The following is an 18,497-nucleotide window of genomic DNA, read 5'->3' on the forward strand; positions in this document are numbered from 1 at the left end:
ATTCTTTGATCAAAATATATTTAACGTGTAAACATTCAAACAAAAGTTTGGTCATCGGAAAGATTCACAATATAAAAATGTACATTCATCTTGATTTGTAAACTTTAGAATCTAGTCTTGCTGATCTTCAACTTGATTGAACGGGTTCTTTGGTGGAACAGTTGTGACCATTCTTGATAGAGGGCCTTTCTTTGAATGAATAGAAGTATTGGGAGAGGTTGGAAGTTTTCTGTAAGAACATGAGTTTTAAATGCTACTGCTGAAAATGTTAAGTATTTAAAAGATAATATTGTAAATCTAAACAACATTGTTCAGTCCGATTATAAAATTTAACATTTATTATAATACTCGATCTAAAAAGGTATGCCATAGGATGATCTTTGAGTTAACTATGAAATATAAGTCATTCCATATGTCTGGTAGATATAAATTTTTGTGTGAACTCGCAACATAAATTCGACACTAGCTTCCTCACATTCAACTGTTAAAGAAATGGAATAATCGCCTCATTTGTCCCTGGGTTCGTCACTGCTATATGTGATGTCACGAATACAAAGTTGTTAATAATAATTAACTTTTCTGAAATTGTTTCTGGAAATGCAGCCATAGTATTAAGAATAAAAACATTAATGCAAAGTGACCTGTGTGAATGAGCTGTAGAAGGAGGTTGTGGTGCCGGGAAAGTGTTGTTAGCACTATGTGTTGCTGTCCAATGCACACATCCTTTGTAGTGGGGTATATTGGGACGGCTGTATACAAAAAATATGGTAATGTCATTGTCACATCATAAACATGCTATGGCAAAAACCTACTGTGCTGTGTCAGTGTATCTTGGTTTGGGAGTTCTTAAACTTGTAAGTGGACGATATTCCTCATGTGGATGGTCCTTATCTTCAAAGTTGTAAGCTCCAACGCAACCGCTAAAACAATACACAAAATAACAATAAGGTAATTGTAAATAAAAGAGCAAAGATTTTTATTAAATTTAAAAATACCCTTTTTTTAACATGTAAGTGATCCTATAGGCTTTTTCTCATATATTTCAATGCTTAAATCTAGGTTTTATTTTTTAAACTCTTGACTAAAATTAAATCAAAATATAAATTCAATAATTTTAAAACAAGTGTTCAGATATGCAACCCCATAATTAGCAAGTAATTAACGATTCATTTTCTGTTTGGTTAAAAGCGCAAAATCCAAAATGTACCTTGAACCCAGTCAATGGATTGCACTTGATACACTATTTCTAACTGAGCATAGTTATAAACCATAGTGTACACCTAATTAATGAGGAATTAATGAATATAATGCTTGCAAGCAAAGTAAAATTTAATGTTTTAGAAACCTGTTAGTAACTAAGTAATTGGTATCGTTTAGCTGTGTTTGGCTTTGAGAATAATAACTTTCCATTTGTTATTGAAAGAAAATAAATACAAAGTTTTTGTTTTGTTGGGCAAGTATCGAACTCAGGACATTATAATCTGTTCCCAATGGCTTATCGTTTAAGGCTTAACCGATTAAGTCATCATTTCCCCTTCTACCATCTGTTGAAGCATAGCTTATACCTCTCTGCATGTCTGGGAATTAAGGAGTGTGAAAAAATTATAACGAGTGCTCAATCCGGCGCCATGGCATAGTTGTTAACATTATAACGAGTGCTCAATCCGGCGCCATGGCATAGTTGTTAACACGCCTGCCTGTAACCCAGAGGTAATGGGTTCAAGGCCCATCGCTGCTACCATTGTGAGCGCATGTGTCCTTGGGCAAAACACTTAACGGCAATTGCTCCAACCCAGTGGTCACTAATGGGTTGTCCAAATTATCAGTCATACTGTCATACATAAAAAAAATCCAAAAAAACAATCACCCACAAAGTAACATACATGGTAACTCGTTAGCTGGCCAAGGTGTTAAACCCGTGTTATAACGACTGCCGTTTTCCGGCCACCGAGGATAAAGTAAGTTACATTTATTCATTACATTCATTTAATCATTAGAGCTAGGCTCTCTTGTTAAATTATAGCTTTCTCACCACTTGTTTATATACTCCCTATGTCAAACTTACACAAATTTTTATTTCTTTTAACAGAATAATTACTCTGCCCTAAAAATTTGCAAAATCAGAATTCAAACAAATTAGAACCTCCGAAATATTTGCATAAAATCTCTTCCAGGCATTTATTATGTAATAACTGCTTTAAGAAACTAAAACTGTTTTGCATACACTGTAATAAAAACCAACTGTTTTATCAGTTAAATTATAAAAAGATAAAAACTGACCTAATTAAATCAACTTAAATTTAAACTACAAAGCATTGCGTGAAACATAGTTACCCATAACAAGGAATGTGTCCACTCTTCCTGTAATGACTTGTGCTGCAAAAATAACAACATAATCCTTAAAAATTTATAATTATTCCACCAACACTTACTAGCTGTATGGTCGGTTTCCATGGTTCTTATTTCGAAACTGAAACCAATCCCATGACCTTCCAATTGTCTGCAATACATAAGAAAGTAATTTTGGGGAACAAACCTTTTTTGTTTTATGTGTCATGGAAAGATACATTGTCAGGAATAGGTATAAAAACCTATTACACTTGATATCAAACCATATAAGACATATGTAAGCATAATAGTATATAATAAACCAATAGTATATAATAAACCATTCTCTAATCAAGAAATATCCCAAATAAGATTCTGAGTGTATTTTGGTAACAATAATTGCAATGTTCCCACACATGTACTCTGAAACAAAAACACAAAAATCAAATATTTTGTTTGTAACTCTGTTTTGACCGTTATGAGTTTCTATTTTTAACAGGGACAAATAATGAAAACGACCTTATTTGTACAATCGTACACCAAACAAATTTACATGTTTAACACATTCTATGATAATCGAACCTGCCAGAATTCAGGGTCACTTTCAAATCTTTTTGGCCAAATGTTCATATTTTGGGAGATCGGATCTGGTGTCTTCTCAAGGGTACTTGGACATGGAAGCAATTTGGGCGGCAACCTTTTGTCCCAATCTACCATTCTGTTACTCCTAAGTATTAAAACAAGTATTAAACTTCAACTAAACTCTCCTGAAACAAAAAATAGTATTGCAACTGCCATTTTAATTTATAATGGGAGCAATTTTGATCACAAACCCAAGCACTCCTTGGCTTTGCCACTGGGAAAATCCAGTATATTTGTTTGACTTTTTTCTAACATTACAATAATTTTCAAATAATTATATTATAAACACACACATTACGTTTGTGTACTGCTGCTGAACATATAATATTTTGCCGCCTCATCTCTCCAATTTCCAGGTTTGAAGGTAAAAGTTCCAACCACAAGATTTCCCGAATCATTAATATTTTTTGGCTTTACTGCATTGTTACTCGTCCAGCCACCCAACTTCGCACGAAGACTTACATCACTCACCTTTGTTTTAACAATGGATTATAAATTTGATCTTGAAAACTCATAACAGCATCAAAGCTACTCTTAATGTGGTTAGTGCAATATTCTTGATATAAGTTACTAGATAAAAGAGATAAGCAAACCAAAACATTTTGCAACAAATGAAATCGTTTAGAAACAGTTGATGATGCCATTTACACAATTCCAATTAGGAAAATACTCAACTTTATCTTTTGATTGGTTACCTGATTACTTGCCCATTTTCCCCCATGTTCTGGTGCAACAGCACGAGGTGGAGTTTGAGGTCTTCCACTCGCGGGAGGTTTGCTGGTTGGTGTTCCAAGTTGAATCTTATCACTTAATTGGTTCATACTCGAGATTCTGAACAATATGCAATGGTACAATTACTTAGTCTGGTGTGCGGAATATTTTTAAGAATAATAAAGATGGAACATAAGAGTAAAACTAACAAGAGAGGAAAGCTCTTTACCTGTGTTGGTATGTGGAAAATGTCATCGCATAAAATGAGAATAACTGTTGGACATAAAACAAACAATTACACCACAGACGTGCCCAAATTTTTGTTTACCACTGAAGGCGAATTTGAGACAAATGAAGATTCAAATTCTCATAGTAAATTTTGTACAATCCAAAACAGGAATAATAAAGAAAAACTCAAGTCAACTTTTGATGATTGGTGTACAAATAGTCTTTACAGAGTAGAATCTATACTTTTCATTTTTCCATTTAAAACGTTACTGTTTTCACTTGTCACCAATATTTGCAGCACTAGCATGGATCTTACTCACTTGAGCGCACGATTTTTATTCAAAGACCTTTTTTATTTTTCTATTATAATAGTAAGACGCGGTTATGAGTTCAAGGCTTGTCATTGCTACCATTTTGGGAGTATGCATTTTGGGCAAAATAATTAACAACATTTTAAATATTAGTATTTGTGTAATGTGCATTACAACACATGTGTTATAACTGTTATTACTTCATTAACTGACTTTTTAATATTTGTTTTTAAATCAATGTCTGTTCCAGCACCAAGATATCCCGATGTTGGGTCCAGAGCATCATGACCATCTCTGTGAGGGGTAAGAGGGTACCCTTGGTGTGGAGCTTGTGAATGCTTATTCCATTTAATGAAACTTTTGCTTTCTTTCAATCTGCCCTGTACAACAACAACATACATGTCAAGAACTTAACAAAGTGACTGTAATAAATTCTGCAAATCTGACCATGATCTGATGCTCATAGAGTTGAACGTTTTTTGTGTAAAAAAATAGGGTAAACATCTGGTGCTACCGAACTAAACAAGTTTAAGATTATTATGCATAAGCCGCTAGGCACTAAAATGCATATTACTATGTTTTAATTAAAACAAAGTACGATTGTTATAACATATTTATCTGATAAATATACACATTCATGCTTTTTGAATTTCATTTCTGCTACAAAATATTAACATTATGTGAGCCAGATAAATTTTGATTATCAAGCGAATACAGTAAAGTTCATATCATGATTCCATTAAGATGTATTACCTGAAAACTTGGATAATCATAATTCCCTTCTGGTCCCCGAATTGTTGGAAATTTTGTTTGTCTTAGCGACCGATTAAATTCAATTTGTTCAACATAGTTACCACCAGCATTATTATCACTTTTTAATATTGTTGCCATTCCAGGCCGTGGGTGAAGCATCGTTTCAGCCATTGTTAAAGGATAATCCTAAACTTGAGAATTGAGATTGGGAAGAAAATAAATAGGAATGAACAATGTCGTGATGCAACCAAAATTTCATTTTAAATGTAAAATTTGAGGTTGGACAACAAAATCTGTACCCGCTTTAGAATTTCTTTGGAGAAAAATTAAGTGGTTCAGAAATTAAGTTGAATGTGTGAAAATGTCACAACAATTGCCTGTCTTAGGAATTATTAATGGTACCAGATTACCACCATAGTAATAGCATGATACTATTTACTATGTATGATATCTATTATCTATGTTACACATGGGCATCTGCATATGTCTAAAACCCTGACTGCTGTGAAAAGCCTGAATCCACTTCAGTGTTGCCAGATTATTTTTGCGAAATTAGATTCTCTTTGGTAATTGTGCATAAGTAAAGAACTTTTGCAATAGAAAGTACTGCGCAGCTCTGAATTTCATGATTGTACTTTAGGCTTTTTTACAATCACACATGATTGCGAAATTCAGGACTGTTACTTTCTATTCCAAAAATTATGCTCATAACACTGGAAGCAGATATAGGTTGGAGGCCCGTCTTGTCTGCATTAGTCGGTTAAATATTAATTCAAATATTAGGTGTTGGTTTTAGGGTTTTTCACCAAAACAAAACAGGCACTAGTGAAGAATCCTCCGGTACAGCAGAATAGGCTGGTAGAAAGTGTTAGAGGTTGGTGGACCTGGTGGTTAGGGGTTAATGGTTAAGGGGTTAGTGGTTAGCAAATAAAGTTTCCTCACTAGCACCTTCGTTATTTCCTGAGGATTTTTTACTAGCAACGCACCCAAAACAGTGCGAAAAACTAAGAAACATGATAACCAAAAATTATATTGGTCACTAGCTAAAAGATTATATATGAGGAAGACATAGGGAACTTTTTAAAAACTTTTACCAGTCACCAGCGCAAGAATCTGAATGTATATATGTTAATAATAACACGTACCAATCATGATTCAACCATTGGATTTACACAAACTTTACATTCTTCACATAAAGTCACCTATCACAGCTTTAACGATGTCATAAACGCATTTGATACAAATAAACGAATAAATAATCGAAGATAGATAGATCGCAAGAGAAAACGCGCGTAACTTGTTACTATGGATACCTTTTACCTTTAGAGATCTTATAGCTTTCAACATTTGGGGAGCATTTTTTATAATACGAGAAAGCAAAGCTGTAATAATACGACACGTGTATTATGACTTCAAGAGGGTAATAACAGATAACGTAAACGTATATCATTGACCGCATAGTTTTCGTCAAATGTTTGTCTCACCACTCACCCCAACCCATTTTGGAGTTTTGATAAATGTAACTTGCTTTATCCTTGCGTGACCCAAAAACGACAGTCGTTATAACACGGATGTTCTGTTTGAAACACCACTACATCTTTAATACACCTATTGATTAATACACAGTTTCAGCTTACGACAGTGTGTTTTTTTTATATAATCGAAAATTTAGACAACCCATTGGTGACTATAGGTTGGGGCAATTGCCGTTAAGCATCTTGCCTAAGGACAAATTATAATACGCTTACAATAGTAGCAGCTACGAGCCTTGAATCCGAAGCCTTACGGTTAAGTGAAAATATACCTCATAGGCAGTTCAAATTTAGTACAGTAGGGGTAAAAAAGAATAGGAGTAGGACTTAACTTTCTTTTTAAATCTTTTTTCAGGAGGCATTTACTCGAGGATTAGAATTCTTGTTGAACGATACTACAACTATTCTGCAAAATATGAAACAGCAATACCAAATTTGTGGCAAAAATAGGTGCCTTATAACCGCTGTCTCGACAAATCTGATTACTGAATCTACTGGCCTAACGGTTATGGCACCCGCTATTATAGGCTAATATCCCGGTTTCGAACCTCACCTGCCGTAAGAATTATTTTGGATTTTTTTTTTAATAAAAGATATAGGGACTAATACTATATACACTTTTTATTTATATTTGCACACTAATGTAAACAAAGCCAAAAGTTACCGATTACTATGTTACCAACGGGTTTCCGATACATGGCAGTTTACTTGACTCGCAAGCGTTATGATCATTATTTGCTCGATAATTGTACAATTTTATGCACTATATGGTTATGAGACTAAGCTTAGTTGGAATTAATGTATCGAATACAATCGATTAATCAATGGTAAGGTACATTTTAACCACGAATTAGCGCCTTAAACAGACAGAAAAGTAATCGTTAATTACTCGCTAATTAGGCGACTGTATGCAGTATGGTTTATAAAACTATGCTTAAATTCAAAATATTTTTAGAGTACAATCATTTTATCAAAGTTTAAGGTGCATTTTGAATTTGGCGCATTTGAACAAACAATGTATTTAAAAATTCTAAATATATAATATGATTTGATTTCAATCAAGAGATTAAAAAATAAATGAAATGAGAATTGCGATAAGAGCGGCAACAACAACAATGCCAAGAACAACTGTTCGACGAAAAATGATCTATATGACCACTACCGTGCTCAATAATCACTTTTTCTGTTATTACAAGTCTGTATTAATTTGTAGAACACAATGTTTAACAATTGTTTTCTAGGGTACAAATAACATACCAACTCAGTTCAGAAGACTTTAAATCAAAAACTAAAGTTTTAACGTGTAAGCACCTTGTCCGAAACGTTTTAAATAGAGGGTCATAATAATGGTCATTGTATTTGTTTCGAGCCGTTGCGCATGCGCAGTACCGTCTCGGCGCATGCGCAATAGCGGCCGGTACAAATATATAAATCGGAACGAATATATTACGACACCGGAAAACGATAGTCGTTATAAGAGGGTTTTTCGATTTCTTTCACTTGGGAGTCAAAAATACAAACCTATACAAAGTTCAAATGCATTTGCAGGATGCAATATTTATAAATTAATGTTCTGACAATATGAATTCTTGTTTAAACAAACAAATTCTTCATATAATAACACAGTGGTTAGGCTACATGTCAAAAATTATAAGAGCAAGAAAATGAGTGTTTAAAATTATTTTTCAAAGCGTACAATGTTAGTTCGAGTTTTATATGTATAGCCTATATATCCCTATTTTAAACTGTTCCATTGAACCCCACATATTTGCGAATCAATAAAACAATAAAATAAAAATTGCTCCAATCCAGGAGTCATTAGTCGGTTGTCTTAATAAACAGCCACCTTTAAAAAAATTTAAAAATCCACTTAAAAATAATCACCTACAAAGTAACATACTTGGTAACTCTTAAGCTGGCACAAGGTGTATGAACACCAGTGTTATAACAACTGTCATTTTCCTGCCAAGCAAGGATAAAGCAAGTAACATTAACTTTTACATTCAAAGTAGCAGCTAGTGTTCAAAATCGTTAAATAACATAAGCCCAAATTCTATTTTTTGGTATATATTTAAAGTTTTAATATTAAAAAAAGCCAGAGTTAATCATCGACAAAAATTAACATTAATTGACAAAAGTATAATTTTTCCAAGCCTTTCCATTGCAAAGTTTTAATAAAGAACCAAGTTGAGTGCCAGGTCCCATTTCATAAACAGCTGGCATGTTTACAGAATCAGGCCGTGAAAATATAGCATGCATAGTTTGTTCCCATCTAATTGGCTTTATTATTTGGCTAGCAAGTCTTTTAGAAATATCAGATTTACCATGGTACCTTTTACCACTAACATTGCTATAAACATGAATGATTGGGTCATTGAACAAAGTTTTCTCAAGAACTAATTGCATTTCATCAGCTGCATGCTGCATCAACTTTGTATGAAACGCCCCTGACACTGGAATTGGAATAACTCTTTTTATTCCAAACTTAGATTTGTTCTCCGTAATAAAATTTATGGCTTCAATATTCCCAGCTAGTGTTACTATGTTCGGAGATAAATATGCGGATATGGAGCAAATAGGGTTTTCTATTGTAAGATTATATTTACAATGCTCCATAGCCGCAAAGCAACTTTGCTTGAACTTTGTTTTTGAACCACCAACAGCTGTTATCATGGCACCTTTGGTTAAATCTGATGCTTTCTGCATTGCACGGGATCGAACTTTGATCAGAGACATTGCATCTTCAAATGAAAGAACACCAGAAAAAACAAGAGCAGCATATTCTCCAACACTATACCCAGCGGTACAATAACAATTTTCCAAAACTTGCGGATTCGTTTCCTTAAAAAAATAGTTGCTTGTTTTACTATGGTGAAACAGAAAATGATTTTTTTAACAAGAGCGATATTCGGTCAAAGGTCTGTACGCCCGGTTGGGTTTTATTAAACTTTAATTGCAATATGCTTTAATGGGCATGAACTAGCACTAAAAAAATTCAAAGCTCGTTTTCAGGAAATTTCTATGACTAACTAAATAAATAAATACAGTCTGAGGTGTGTGAGGTAGCCCGTGTGTGTGATGTATACACGTACAAAGACAATATTCGTCTACAGTTCTAAAATATATACCAATCATAGGGATGTGTCTAGTTGAATCGTGACTTAACTAAAAGTTACCTTTTATGACTGCAGTAAAAGCCTAATCAAGCAGAAAATGGAATCGTAACCGTTAGTCCGGGAGCACCGCTTGTCTTTGCTAACACCTGTGCAAGGGTGGTCCTGGTAACTACCAGCCAGGCATTGTGCAACATTTTGTGGATTCAACAAATAAACACAATTGGATGTTGGTAAAGTAAGGACTCAATAATAGCTTAAAAAACATCACACATAGCAAAGCATTTTTACTGTCTGTGGCGCACTTTACATTTTTAACTTTAGAATACTCGGACTTTAAATATATCAAGAAGGTAAGCGTTGTACCGTCAACACTTCTCTTATTTTCTGAGCAGTTTAGGTGTTTTCCTAAGGCATGTATTGATTAGCCCCAGTTATTATAATCCACAAAATACTTTTTTACCACTGTGCAGAACAATGCCAAGCTGGACCACAGCAAAACTAACCTGCAACTTTTCCACGGCTGCCAAAGCAGTTACAACAACAGCAGGTTGACAGTGCACCGTTTGGTCAAGTTCACTTTGTGGACCATTCTGGCACAAGTTCAAAAGATCAAATCCGAAAATATCAGATGCCACTGTGAACATATTTTTCACGTTTGAAAATTGTAACAGATCATCCGCCATCCCAACCTTCTGTGTGCCTTGACCAGAGAACAACAATACATTTGTGTCACAAGGAAGAATTTGTTGTTGATGTTCAACATTTTCGAGATTTGAACTGTTTTGAAGTAAATGCAGTGCATCAGCATTCTCCTCTCTAAATGAATCACCCGAAAACGACAAACAATGCTTTAGCAAACCATAATTGCACTTTGTGGATTGCTGTAAAGAACGGCTTATAAAACTCATCATTTCAGGAATTTACTTGTAACCTTAAATAATAAAAAATTAGTTGTTTTCATACATATGTGTTTACTGTTTGCTGAAGCGAACAAGGTTCAGTATTGAAGAATCAACTATTTCATATGAAATAAGTTGACCTGTATATACGAAAGCCAGCAGTACAAAACCTATGAAAATGGTATGAAACAAGAATCACGACCAATTAGGCAACATTTGTTTCACAGATTTGTGGATAGGGGTCAGAAGTAAGGTGGTAAACTGGTCAAGTTAAGAAAAAAATAGGTTGACATGGAACTATGTTTGTTATGAACTAACAGTTTCTATGAAACAAATATGAAATTTTCAGGTTTTAACTACAACAGGTTTACAATCATCTGGTTCATGGTTAAATTTCCATTTTAATTTTTTTGTAAGATGTTTTCGAAACAAGACAGCACGTTGCTTTAATTCAGTATCATCTGTTGAGTCAATGTTAGAAAACAAACGAGATAAAGCTACAATAAGAAAGTTGTCTGATGAAGTTATGTCAACAAAAAAATCTGATGGAATTTCAACAATTTGGTGATAAAGAACTGATATTAATAGTAAATAAAAATTTTGGAGATCATGCAATGAGTTTTCACAATAACAAATAATTCGAACCAATTTCTTCCAATGATCAAAAGCATCCATGACCTGCCCCAAAATAAAACATAAAAATGAGAACTGTAGTTCACCCAGCAAGTTCATAGGATCATGATAACATGATATAATAGCCTTCATGACATAAGATGAATCCATAGAATGTTTAGTAATTTCTGCAGCTTCTGCACCCTCTGGGTACCAAAGTTCTGGGATCTTGGAAAACCTTATGACAGTTGTAGGATTTACAGTTAATAACGGAAGTCCGTCTTTACCAATATTATCCTTAGAGCGGCCTGATGAGGGAAACATTTCCAGAACTGAAGTTATAATACCACACTCTGGCGACAATTTATCAACAAGATGTGGTGTGCAATGGTTACTCATCGATATCCATTTCTTTAATGTTTCATATGGGTAAGGTGCAAGATTTTTATCCATATTCACCAAATTCATTTTTATTTGTTGTTTTTCCTCAGCCGATTTAGGTTGATCCAATAATTCTTCACTTTCAGGCAGCCATCTTTTGACAACAATTTCTTGTCGTTTAAAATCATGAAAGAAACCCGTTCGCGGCGCTTGGTGTCCATCAAGTTGCGAAACGGCGCTGTAGAAAACATAGTGAATTCCCGGTGGGACCATCTTTACACCTTCAAATTTAGGTCCAATGCTCCATGAGTTCCAGTCCATCCCAAACTCTGTCCCTTCAGGAACTCCTTGCAGCAATAAGCATGCTCCTTCTTTAAATAAAGCTTTTGCTGTTTCTTGATCCATGTTTCAACGAACTCCTTAAAAGTAATTTACTTTTTTTTTTAAATTAGTTGATTCTTTGGGAATTTTTAGACCAAGGTGATCCTAGTATATAGTATACATAGCGTCAGGTTTTGACGGTCATTTTCGACACTTTCCACTCTGCCACATACAAGACTTGGATTTTATTTATGAAATATTTTTTCTAAAAAAATGTTGTTTTTTTATACAATTCATGCTATTTGCTATGAGTACCGAGTACCTACCAATATGTTTAGATATCTATTGGAGAACCAATAGAAAGTATCAAAAATGGCCGCAATAATCTATACCCTGAGATCACTTTGGTAGGTGATTAGTTGTGATTTTCCATACGCGTAAGTTTGTATGTAATTTCGTTTCATGTGTCGTAACAATTTGTAGATATAAATGAACGTTTTAGGATATGAGTCGTAATTATTCCAAGTACGCACTTAACGTAGCAAGATTAGGTTCGCGCATATTTTGTGAACCACTTCCTGAATCTGCCAATCGAGGAAAACACGTCGATAAATATCTGAGGGAGTTACCTTACTATAAAGACAGATCATTCACTCATTATTACCCGCCCGTATCAAATATTAATCTTTTACTACGAACACTAAGAAACCACGGACTCTTTGTGTAAGTTTTGCTTTTTGAAATAGTTAAAATGTCACCAAGTACATTGCTTTTACCAAACGATCACCATTATTTTAAGGATACACGTTAACGGTAATACTGTCGCTAGTGACCAGTGAAAATTTTGGTTTCAAAATGTTCCTTACGTCTCCCTGATACCGGCTGTATAATTTTTTTTTTTTAAAACTTGGGCGTTCAAGTCGAAAATTAACTTTGAAAATGCACGAAATCGTGCTGCGTCATTTTCCACACCAGCCGTCATGGATTAGACAAAGGTTAGATTGTTACGTCATAGAATGCGAATTACCACGTTTGATTTCTACGTTACAGATTACGTAAATTGTTAGTTTTTTGGGGGGATTTAGGGGTTGGGGGTTAAAAGTAGGGGTTAGGAATGGGGCTTTGGGTTTTCCCTAGCATAAAACAGTGCAAAAACAAAGTTATAACGTGCTGTAACTTTCGTAATATGTCACAACTGTGACGTATCATATCGCTATTGTGACGTAGTATATCGTTAACCTTAAGCAAGTCAGGCGAATTACGGTGACGAAGCATGCTTTTGCATTCTCATAGTTAATTTTCAACACGAACGCCGGAGATTTTTCAAAAACAAATATACAGCCGGTATCAGGGAGACGTAAGGAACATTTTGAAACCAAAATTTTCACTGGTCACCAGCGGCAGTATTACCCATGTTAACTAGAAATTGATTTATTATTTAGTAGGTAATTTAAAAAAACACACATTTTTTCTCCACACAAAAATAATAAATTAACTCAGTGCCATCTGTCGGAAAAGTTATCCTGTCTTTTCTTAAATTAATAGTAAGAAAGTATAGTGAACATTTTAGAGATGTTGGTTAAAATGTGATTTACAGGATAGATAATCGTAGCACAATACCACACAAACATCTGAAAAGCATACTATACAGAACTATAAGTTCTGTATAATATTTGGAGACTTTTACAGTTCCTGATATACCATATTTATGTAATTTCTTTTGATTACAGAGATGAACATAAAGACTTTAAAGAAGAAATGGAACTTCAAAGAAATCTTCGAGGAAAAGGAAGATCTTTGAAGAAATCTCTTTAAATTTATTTTAAGCAAACTCGAACTATTGAAAGACCCTTGCCCGAACAGATTGTTATTATATGATAAACAATGACAGAAGAAATAGATTGCGCAATCTGTCTCCAACCTTGTATGCAGCCTGTAGAGCTTCCATGCTCGCATGTGTTTTGCTTCCTATGTGCCAAGGTGTAGACTCTATTATATTTTTCAAACTGCAAATATTACATATTTCAAACTGCAAATTTAAAGCCAAAGATTGAAAGTTAATAAAATATATGAGTAATATCACAACCAAAAATCACATCCCATTGTTTTCCGACCCTTCATTTCCCTTGACCACCTTCCTAACAAGTTTATGTTGTATTTATGTATCTTATTTATTGATTGTGTGTCATGAGATGGGGTCTGGTCTTTAGTGTGTGCTAAAATTCATATATCTTTTAGTTGTAACCCTCAGCCACTATATATACTCACAAGTTCTCACTTTTTAATATCTTCTTCAAATTGTAAAGACACAATATGAATGACTGATGATAAATATTTAATATTATTGCAGGGGACTGCTTTGCAAAGCCGAAGATGCGCTTTGTGTAGATCAGAGATACCAACATCCTTTATCTCAAAACCTTCTAAATTTACAAAAGCTGATCAAACAGATACACCCAGCAGTTCCAATACCAATCCAAAGTATTGTTTAAATTTGGAATTTATTTGTATTTATTACATTTTCTATTGACTTCTACCATTTTTTTATGTTAAAACTTCTTAAACTGTCATGACAGTTGCAAACTCCGTAGGTACTGGAACACAGTGTAAATTAAAAAATAAGGGCGACCAGCAGCAGTTCCTTCTACTATTCCTTTTCCCTTCTACTTAAATAACATGTATCAAAAAAAACACTAGATTTAAATATTTTCATTTTTTAAAAGTACATTGAAGACTAAACTTCCTTAATTTTCCTTATTAAAGCCTGCTGGTGGTTGTACCGCATGCTGTTAATTTTATGTATTTATTACAGATATGTTTGGTTCTACCAAGGATACAATGGTTGGTGGCAATATGATGAACGCACATGTGCTGAAATTGAAGCTGCATACTTAACTGAAGTTAAATCAGTTGATCTGATGATCGCTGGTTCTGTTTATGTGATTGACTTTGAAAATAAAGTTCAATTTCAACGCAACAGAAATTCTCGAAAAAGAAAAATTAAAAGAGACATTGTTTCTGCCCCGAAGAAGGGTGTGGCGGGTTTATCATATGAAGAAAACTCAAACAATCAACCACCAGCTTGTGGAAACAAGGATATGGCTTCTGCAATGCATCTCGATGTAAATGATGAACAGTCACCTGACAATGAAGGACAAACAAAATAAGGCGCGATGCAATTTGAAAGATTATTTATGCTTTGTCCACTAAGGATGAATGAAATGCTTTTAGTGTTTTTATTAAAGTAAAAACGTTAATAATGTCATCAAACATCAGTGGGAAAATATTATTACTGTTTATTGCTGTTGTGTTATATATGAACAATTAAATTAGTGGAAATATTGATTTTTCCTGTTTTTGTTGGAATAAGAAACAACACAACCTAGTACTTGGTGTTTCACCACAACAGTTGAACCTGTAATGGAATGTATGTTGCATACATTTTTGCCAAAGTTGGTATGGCCTTACTATAAATGGAATTAATTTTTTTTTTCAACGAGTTTGTTTCACAACATCCTACATAAGCATTGTTCCGGTAACTGCACGTGCGGGTTCCCAGTTTAACTACGGAAATAAAAAAAAATAGAACGCGCATCTCCAATGTCGGTAAAGGAGAGAGGTTGTGGGCGTCATGTGATAAGACGTTAGCCCACAGTCCGACTCCATAACATGTCCAGGTTCAAAACTCAGTTTATTCAACAAAACAGTTCGGGTTACAACGACAAAACAACAACGACGTCACGATACTCTCCGGCCTCCAACTGGCTGGTCCAGGCTCACACTGCCTAGCTGTACAGTACAGGGCAGGGCTTATAAAGGAGATAACTCAAAGGCGAGAAGAAGCGTTATACACGAGAAAACATTATACACATTATACAGCAAGGCAAAGTCTCTCAGCACTGTCACAGGGCAAAGTCTCCCAGCATTGTATATAAAGAAGCATTGTTATACATGGGTTACAGGAAACAATCCAGGCGCATACACATTATGCCAGCTGGCCAGCTGTTAAAGTTACACAACGCAAAATTCAATCTTTATGCATTAAGTTAAATTTAGATAATTATATATATTAAATATTTGTGCTCGGAGCACCCTCAACCGCTACAAGGTGATACACTCTCCCTCTTTCGTGGGTCGTTCCCGTTTACTATTGTAGTCAATGGAATCCAGGGCATTTTATGTAGTTTTTGAGCACGTTATTGAGCAAGTTAGTGGTCATATAGATCCTTTTTCGTCGAACAGTTGTTTTTTAGACGAATTTTTCCGCATTTACTTCATTTTTTTATTCTAGCATTTATTCTTTAATCTCTTGATTAAAATCAAATCATAGTATATATTTCCTATAATTTTTAGAACTGAAACCGTATAATTAGCGATTAATTAACCATTTACCTGCTTGATCAAATGCGCCAAACTCAAAATTCACCTTAAAATTTAATTAAATGATTGTACTCTATAAAGTATTTTAAACTAAGCATAGTTTTATAAACCATATTGCATATGATCGCCTAATTAGCGAGTAATTAACGATTACATTTGTGTTTGTTTAAGGCGCTAACTCGTACTTAAAATGTACTTTATCATTGATTAATCGACTGTATTCGATACAATAATTTAAACTAAACTTAGCCTTATAAACCATAGTGTATAAAATCGTCCAAATAATAAGTAATTAATGATTGTAACACATGGGACTATACAAAGAAGACGGAAATTTTTTCCGCTAGAGGCGGTAATTATTTAAATTAAAAAATACGGAAAAACGAACAAAACAGCACTACAAAGTGTTAATAGGTGTAAAACAAATTAATTAAATAATAAAAATACATTTCTAAATACATAAAACACTAGTAAGAACATATTTCCCACATTAGGTCGGTTATATACGCTCTTTCGTTATGTGTATTGTCGTCGAGTCTGTGGTGTAGCGGTTTGCGTGCGGTGGAAACTATCTTTGTTTCATTTTTACCGGGTTCGAGTCCCGCACAGTGGAATACTTTTTTTTTATTTTTTCAAGTGTTTTTTGTTTGACGAGTTTGGGGTTAGGAGTTAGGGGTTGGTGTTATGGGTTAGGGGTTAGTGTTATGGGTTAGTGTTATGGGTTTATATCTTATGTGTATAAACCGTGAAACTAACTGCTCCCCATAAAATAGAGAAACGAATTTGTCATCGCCTCCTAGCGGAAAAAAGTTTCCGTCTTCTCTGTATAGCTCCATGTGATTGTAACGCTTGCGAGTCAAGTAAACTGCCATGCATCGGGAAGTCGCTGGTAATCGGTAACTTTTGGCTTTGTTTACGTTAGTATGCAAATATAAGCAAAAAGTATATATAGTATTAGTCTCATATATCTTTTATAAAAAAAAAAACAAATACAAAATAATTGTTACTTCAGGTTGGGATCGAACCCGGGACATGACGTTAGTGAAGCGCGTGCAATAACCGTTAGGCCACTAGATCTATTAACCATCCATGTCGAGACAGTGGTTGTATTGTCTGGAAATTTGGAGGGTACTTGTTGGTGAGATAAGGAATCCTCACATCGATTCACGCCTGAATCAAACTATTTCTATTTAAGTGGGGACGCATTAGAAGTTTTTGATCAAGCTCAGTCGACCGTTGTAGTAAAATGGTTAATTAATACTATGCTAATTAGTTTAATTAACGTGCTCACGCATTGGATCTTTAATATCTTGTTCTTAGTTTTTTGACTTAATTTGAACTTAAAGAGAAAAATAACTATTTCCAGATATATATATATATTTTTCTAACAAACCACACCGTCATTCCTTCCACTTCCTGAAGATTTAATGCGCAAGTTACGAGGTGGACATGGTTTTACGAAGATTGATCTAGCTGACGCTTATAATCAAATCCGGTTAGGGCTAGAGAGTCGCAAACGACTGGCCATCAGTACACACAGAAGTATTTTATTGCAAAACATTTTACCATTTGGTATAACCTCCACTCCCGGGTATTTCCAATCAATAATGGACGACCTCACACAAGATTATTACTCTTCTTTACTACTGTTGCACTTTATACTTTGATTTATTTTAAAATGACCACTGTAAAACTCACAAATTTTTATTGTAATAGGTCCGGGTTTTGCGTTTTTGATATCGCATATACATTGACTATCACGTTACTATATGTGAGTGATTATTTTTTGTGGACAACCCATTAGTGACCACTGGGTTGGAGCCATTACCGTTAAGTGTCTTACCAAAGGACACATACGCCCACAATGGTGGAAACCCCTTTTTTATATATTTTTAAGCAACGACGAGTCTTGAACAAATTACTCTTTTTGCTATTGTCAACTCTCGTTATCGTGAACGAAGAGACGTAACACATTTTATTTATTCAAAGTAGTGGTGTGTGAAAATAAAGCATATGATTTGTTCGCGCAAACTATTTGAAAAATTAAATCATATTTTTTCTGAAAACCGTTCAAAGTTGGGCGGTTTACGGCATGTAAGGTAACAAAGCACAACGAAACCTAGAATTTATGAAATTAAAATGTTCCAATTGTAGTACTTTTCAATACATTAAACAACTCGTTGCCAAAAAGCAAGAGCAAAATCCGCATTATATATAACTGATCCAATTAGTTGTTTTTGCTTTTTAATAAATAAGCGCCATATTACATATTTGGGGTAAATC

General features: G+C 34.3%; 5 protein-coding genes and 1 long non-coding RNA gene across 6 annotated transcripts; 3 read left to right on the top strand and 3 right to left on the bottom strand.

Moving 5' to 3' along the window:
- Window position 1: 1 nt before the first annotated feature.
- On the bottom strand, window positions 2-5,144 carry LOC149735268 (protein SPMIP7-like). Its single transcript, XM_089878141.1, has 10 exons — window positions 4,974-5,144; window positions 4,434-4,600; window positions 3,666-3,801; window positions 3,269-3,441; window positions 2,911-3,055; window positions 2,433-2,500; window positions 2,335-2,376; window positions 813-920; window positions 642-749; window positions 2-229 (listed from the first exon to the last, which is right to left on the bottom strand). Exons 1-10 carry the CDS (start codon window positions 5,142-5,144, stop codon window positions 112-114), a joined length of 1,236 nt encoding a protein of 411 aa, XP_089734267.1. The 3' UTR covers window positions 2-111.
- On the top strand, window positions 3,372-4,672 carry LOC149735269 (uncharacterized). The gene is made up of 3 exons (XR_016385036.1): window positions 3,372-3,512; window positions 3,707-3,818; window positions 4,471-4,672. It is a non-coding gene; the product is annotated as an uncharacterized LOC149735269 (long non-coding RNA).
- A 3,412-nt stretch (window positions 5,145-8,556) lies between the features above and the next one.
- LOC149735270 (malonyl-CoA-acyl carrier protein transacylase, mitochondrial-like) lies at window positions 8,557-10,532 on the bottom strand. The gene is made up of 2 exons (XM_089878142.1): window positions 10,125-10,532; window positions 8,557-9,346 (listed from the first exon to the last, which is right to left on the bottom strand). The coding sequence occupies exons 1-2, from the start codon at window positions 10,530-10,532 to the stop codon at window positions 8,630-8,632; spliced, it is 1,125 nt and encodes a 374-aa protein (XP_089734268.1). The 3' UTR covers window positions 8,557-8,629.
- A 20-nt stretch (window positions 10,533-10,552) lies between these two features.
- LOC149735271 (protein AAR2 homolog) lies at window positions 10,553-12,034 on the bottom strand. Its single transcript, XM_089878151.1, has one exon. It carries the CDS (start codon window positions 11,916-11,918, stop codon window positions 10,866-10,868), a length of 1,053 nt encoding a protein of 350 aa, XP_089734277.1. The 5' UTR covers window positions 11,919-12,034; the 3' UTR covers window positions 10,553-10,865.
- A 287-nt stretch (window positions 12,035-12,321) lies between these two features.
- On the top strand, window positions 12,322-13,907 carry LOC149735272 (small ribosomal subunit protein mS33-like). The gene is made up of 2 exons (XM_089878153.1): window positions 12,322-12,557; window positions 13,565-13,907. The coding sequence occupies exons 1-2, from the start codon at window positions 12,340-12,342 to the stop codon at window positions 13,647-13,649; spliced, it is 303 nt and encodes a 100-aa protein (XP_089734279.1). The 5' UTR covers window positions 12,322-12,339; the 3' UTR covers window positions 13,650-13,907.
- Window positions 13,636-15,179, top strand: LOC149735273 (E3 ubiquitin-protein ligase rnf146-like). Its single transcript, XM_089878152.1, has 3 exons — window positions 13,636-13,814; window positions 14,185-14,315; window positions 14,647-15,179. Exons 1-3 carry the CDS (start codon window positions 13,719-13,721, stop codon window positions 14,999-15,001), a joined length of 582 nt encoding a protein of 193 aa, XP_089734278.1. The 5' UTR covers window positions 13,636-13,718; the 3' UTR covers window positions 15,002-15,179.
- Window positions 15,180-18,497: the final 3,318 nt, after the last annotated feature.

This window comes from Ciona robusta, chromosome 5, assembly GCF_009617815.1.
Source record: "Ciona robusta chromosome 5, ASM961781v2".
Lineage (NCBI taxonomy): Eukaryota > Metazoa > Chordata > Ascidiacea > Phlebobranchia > Cionidae > Ciona > Ciona robusta.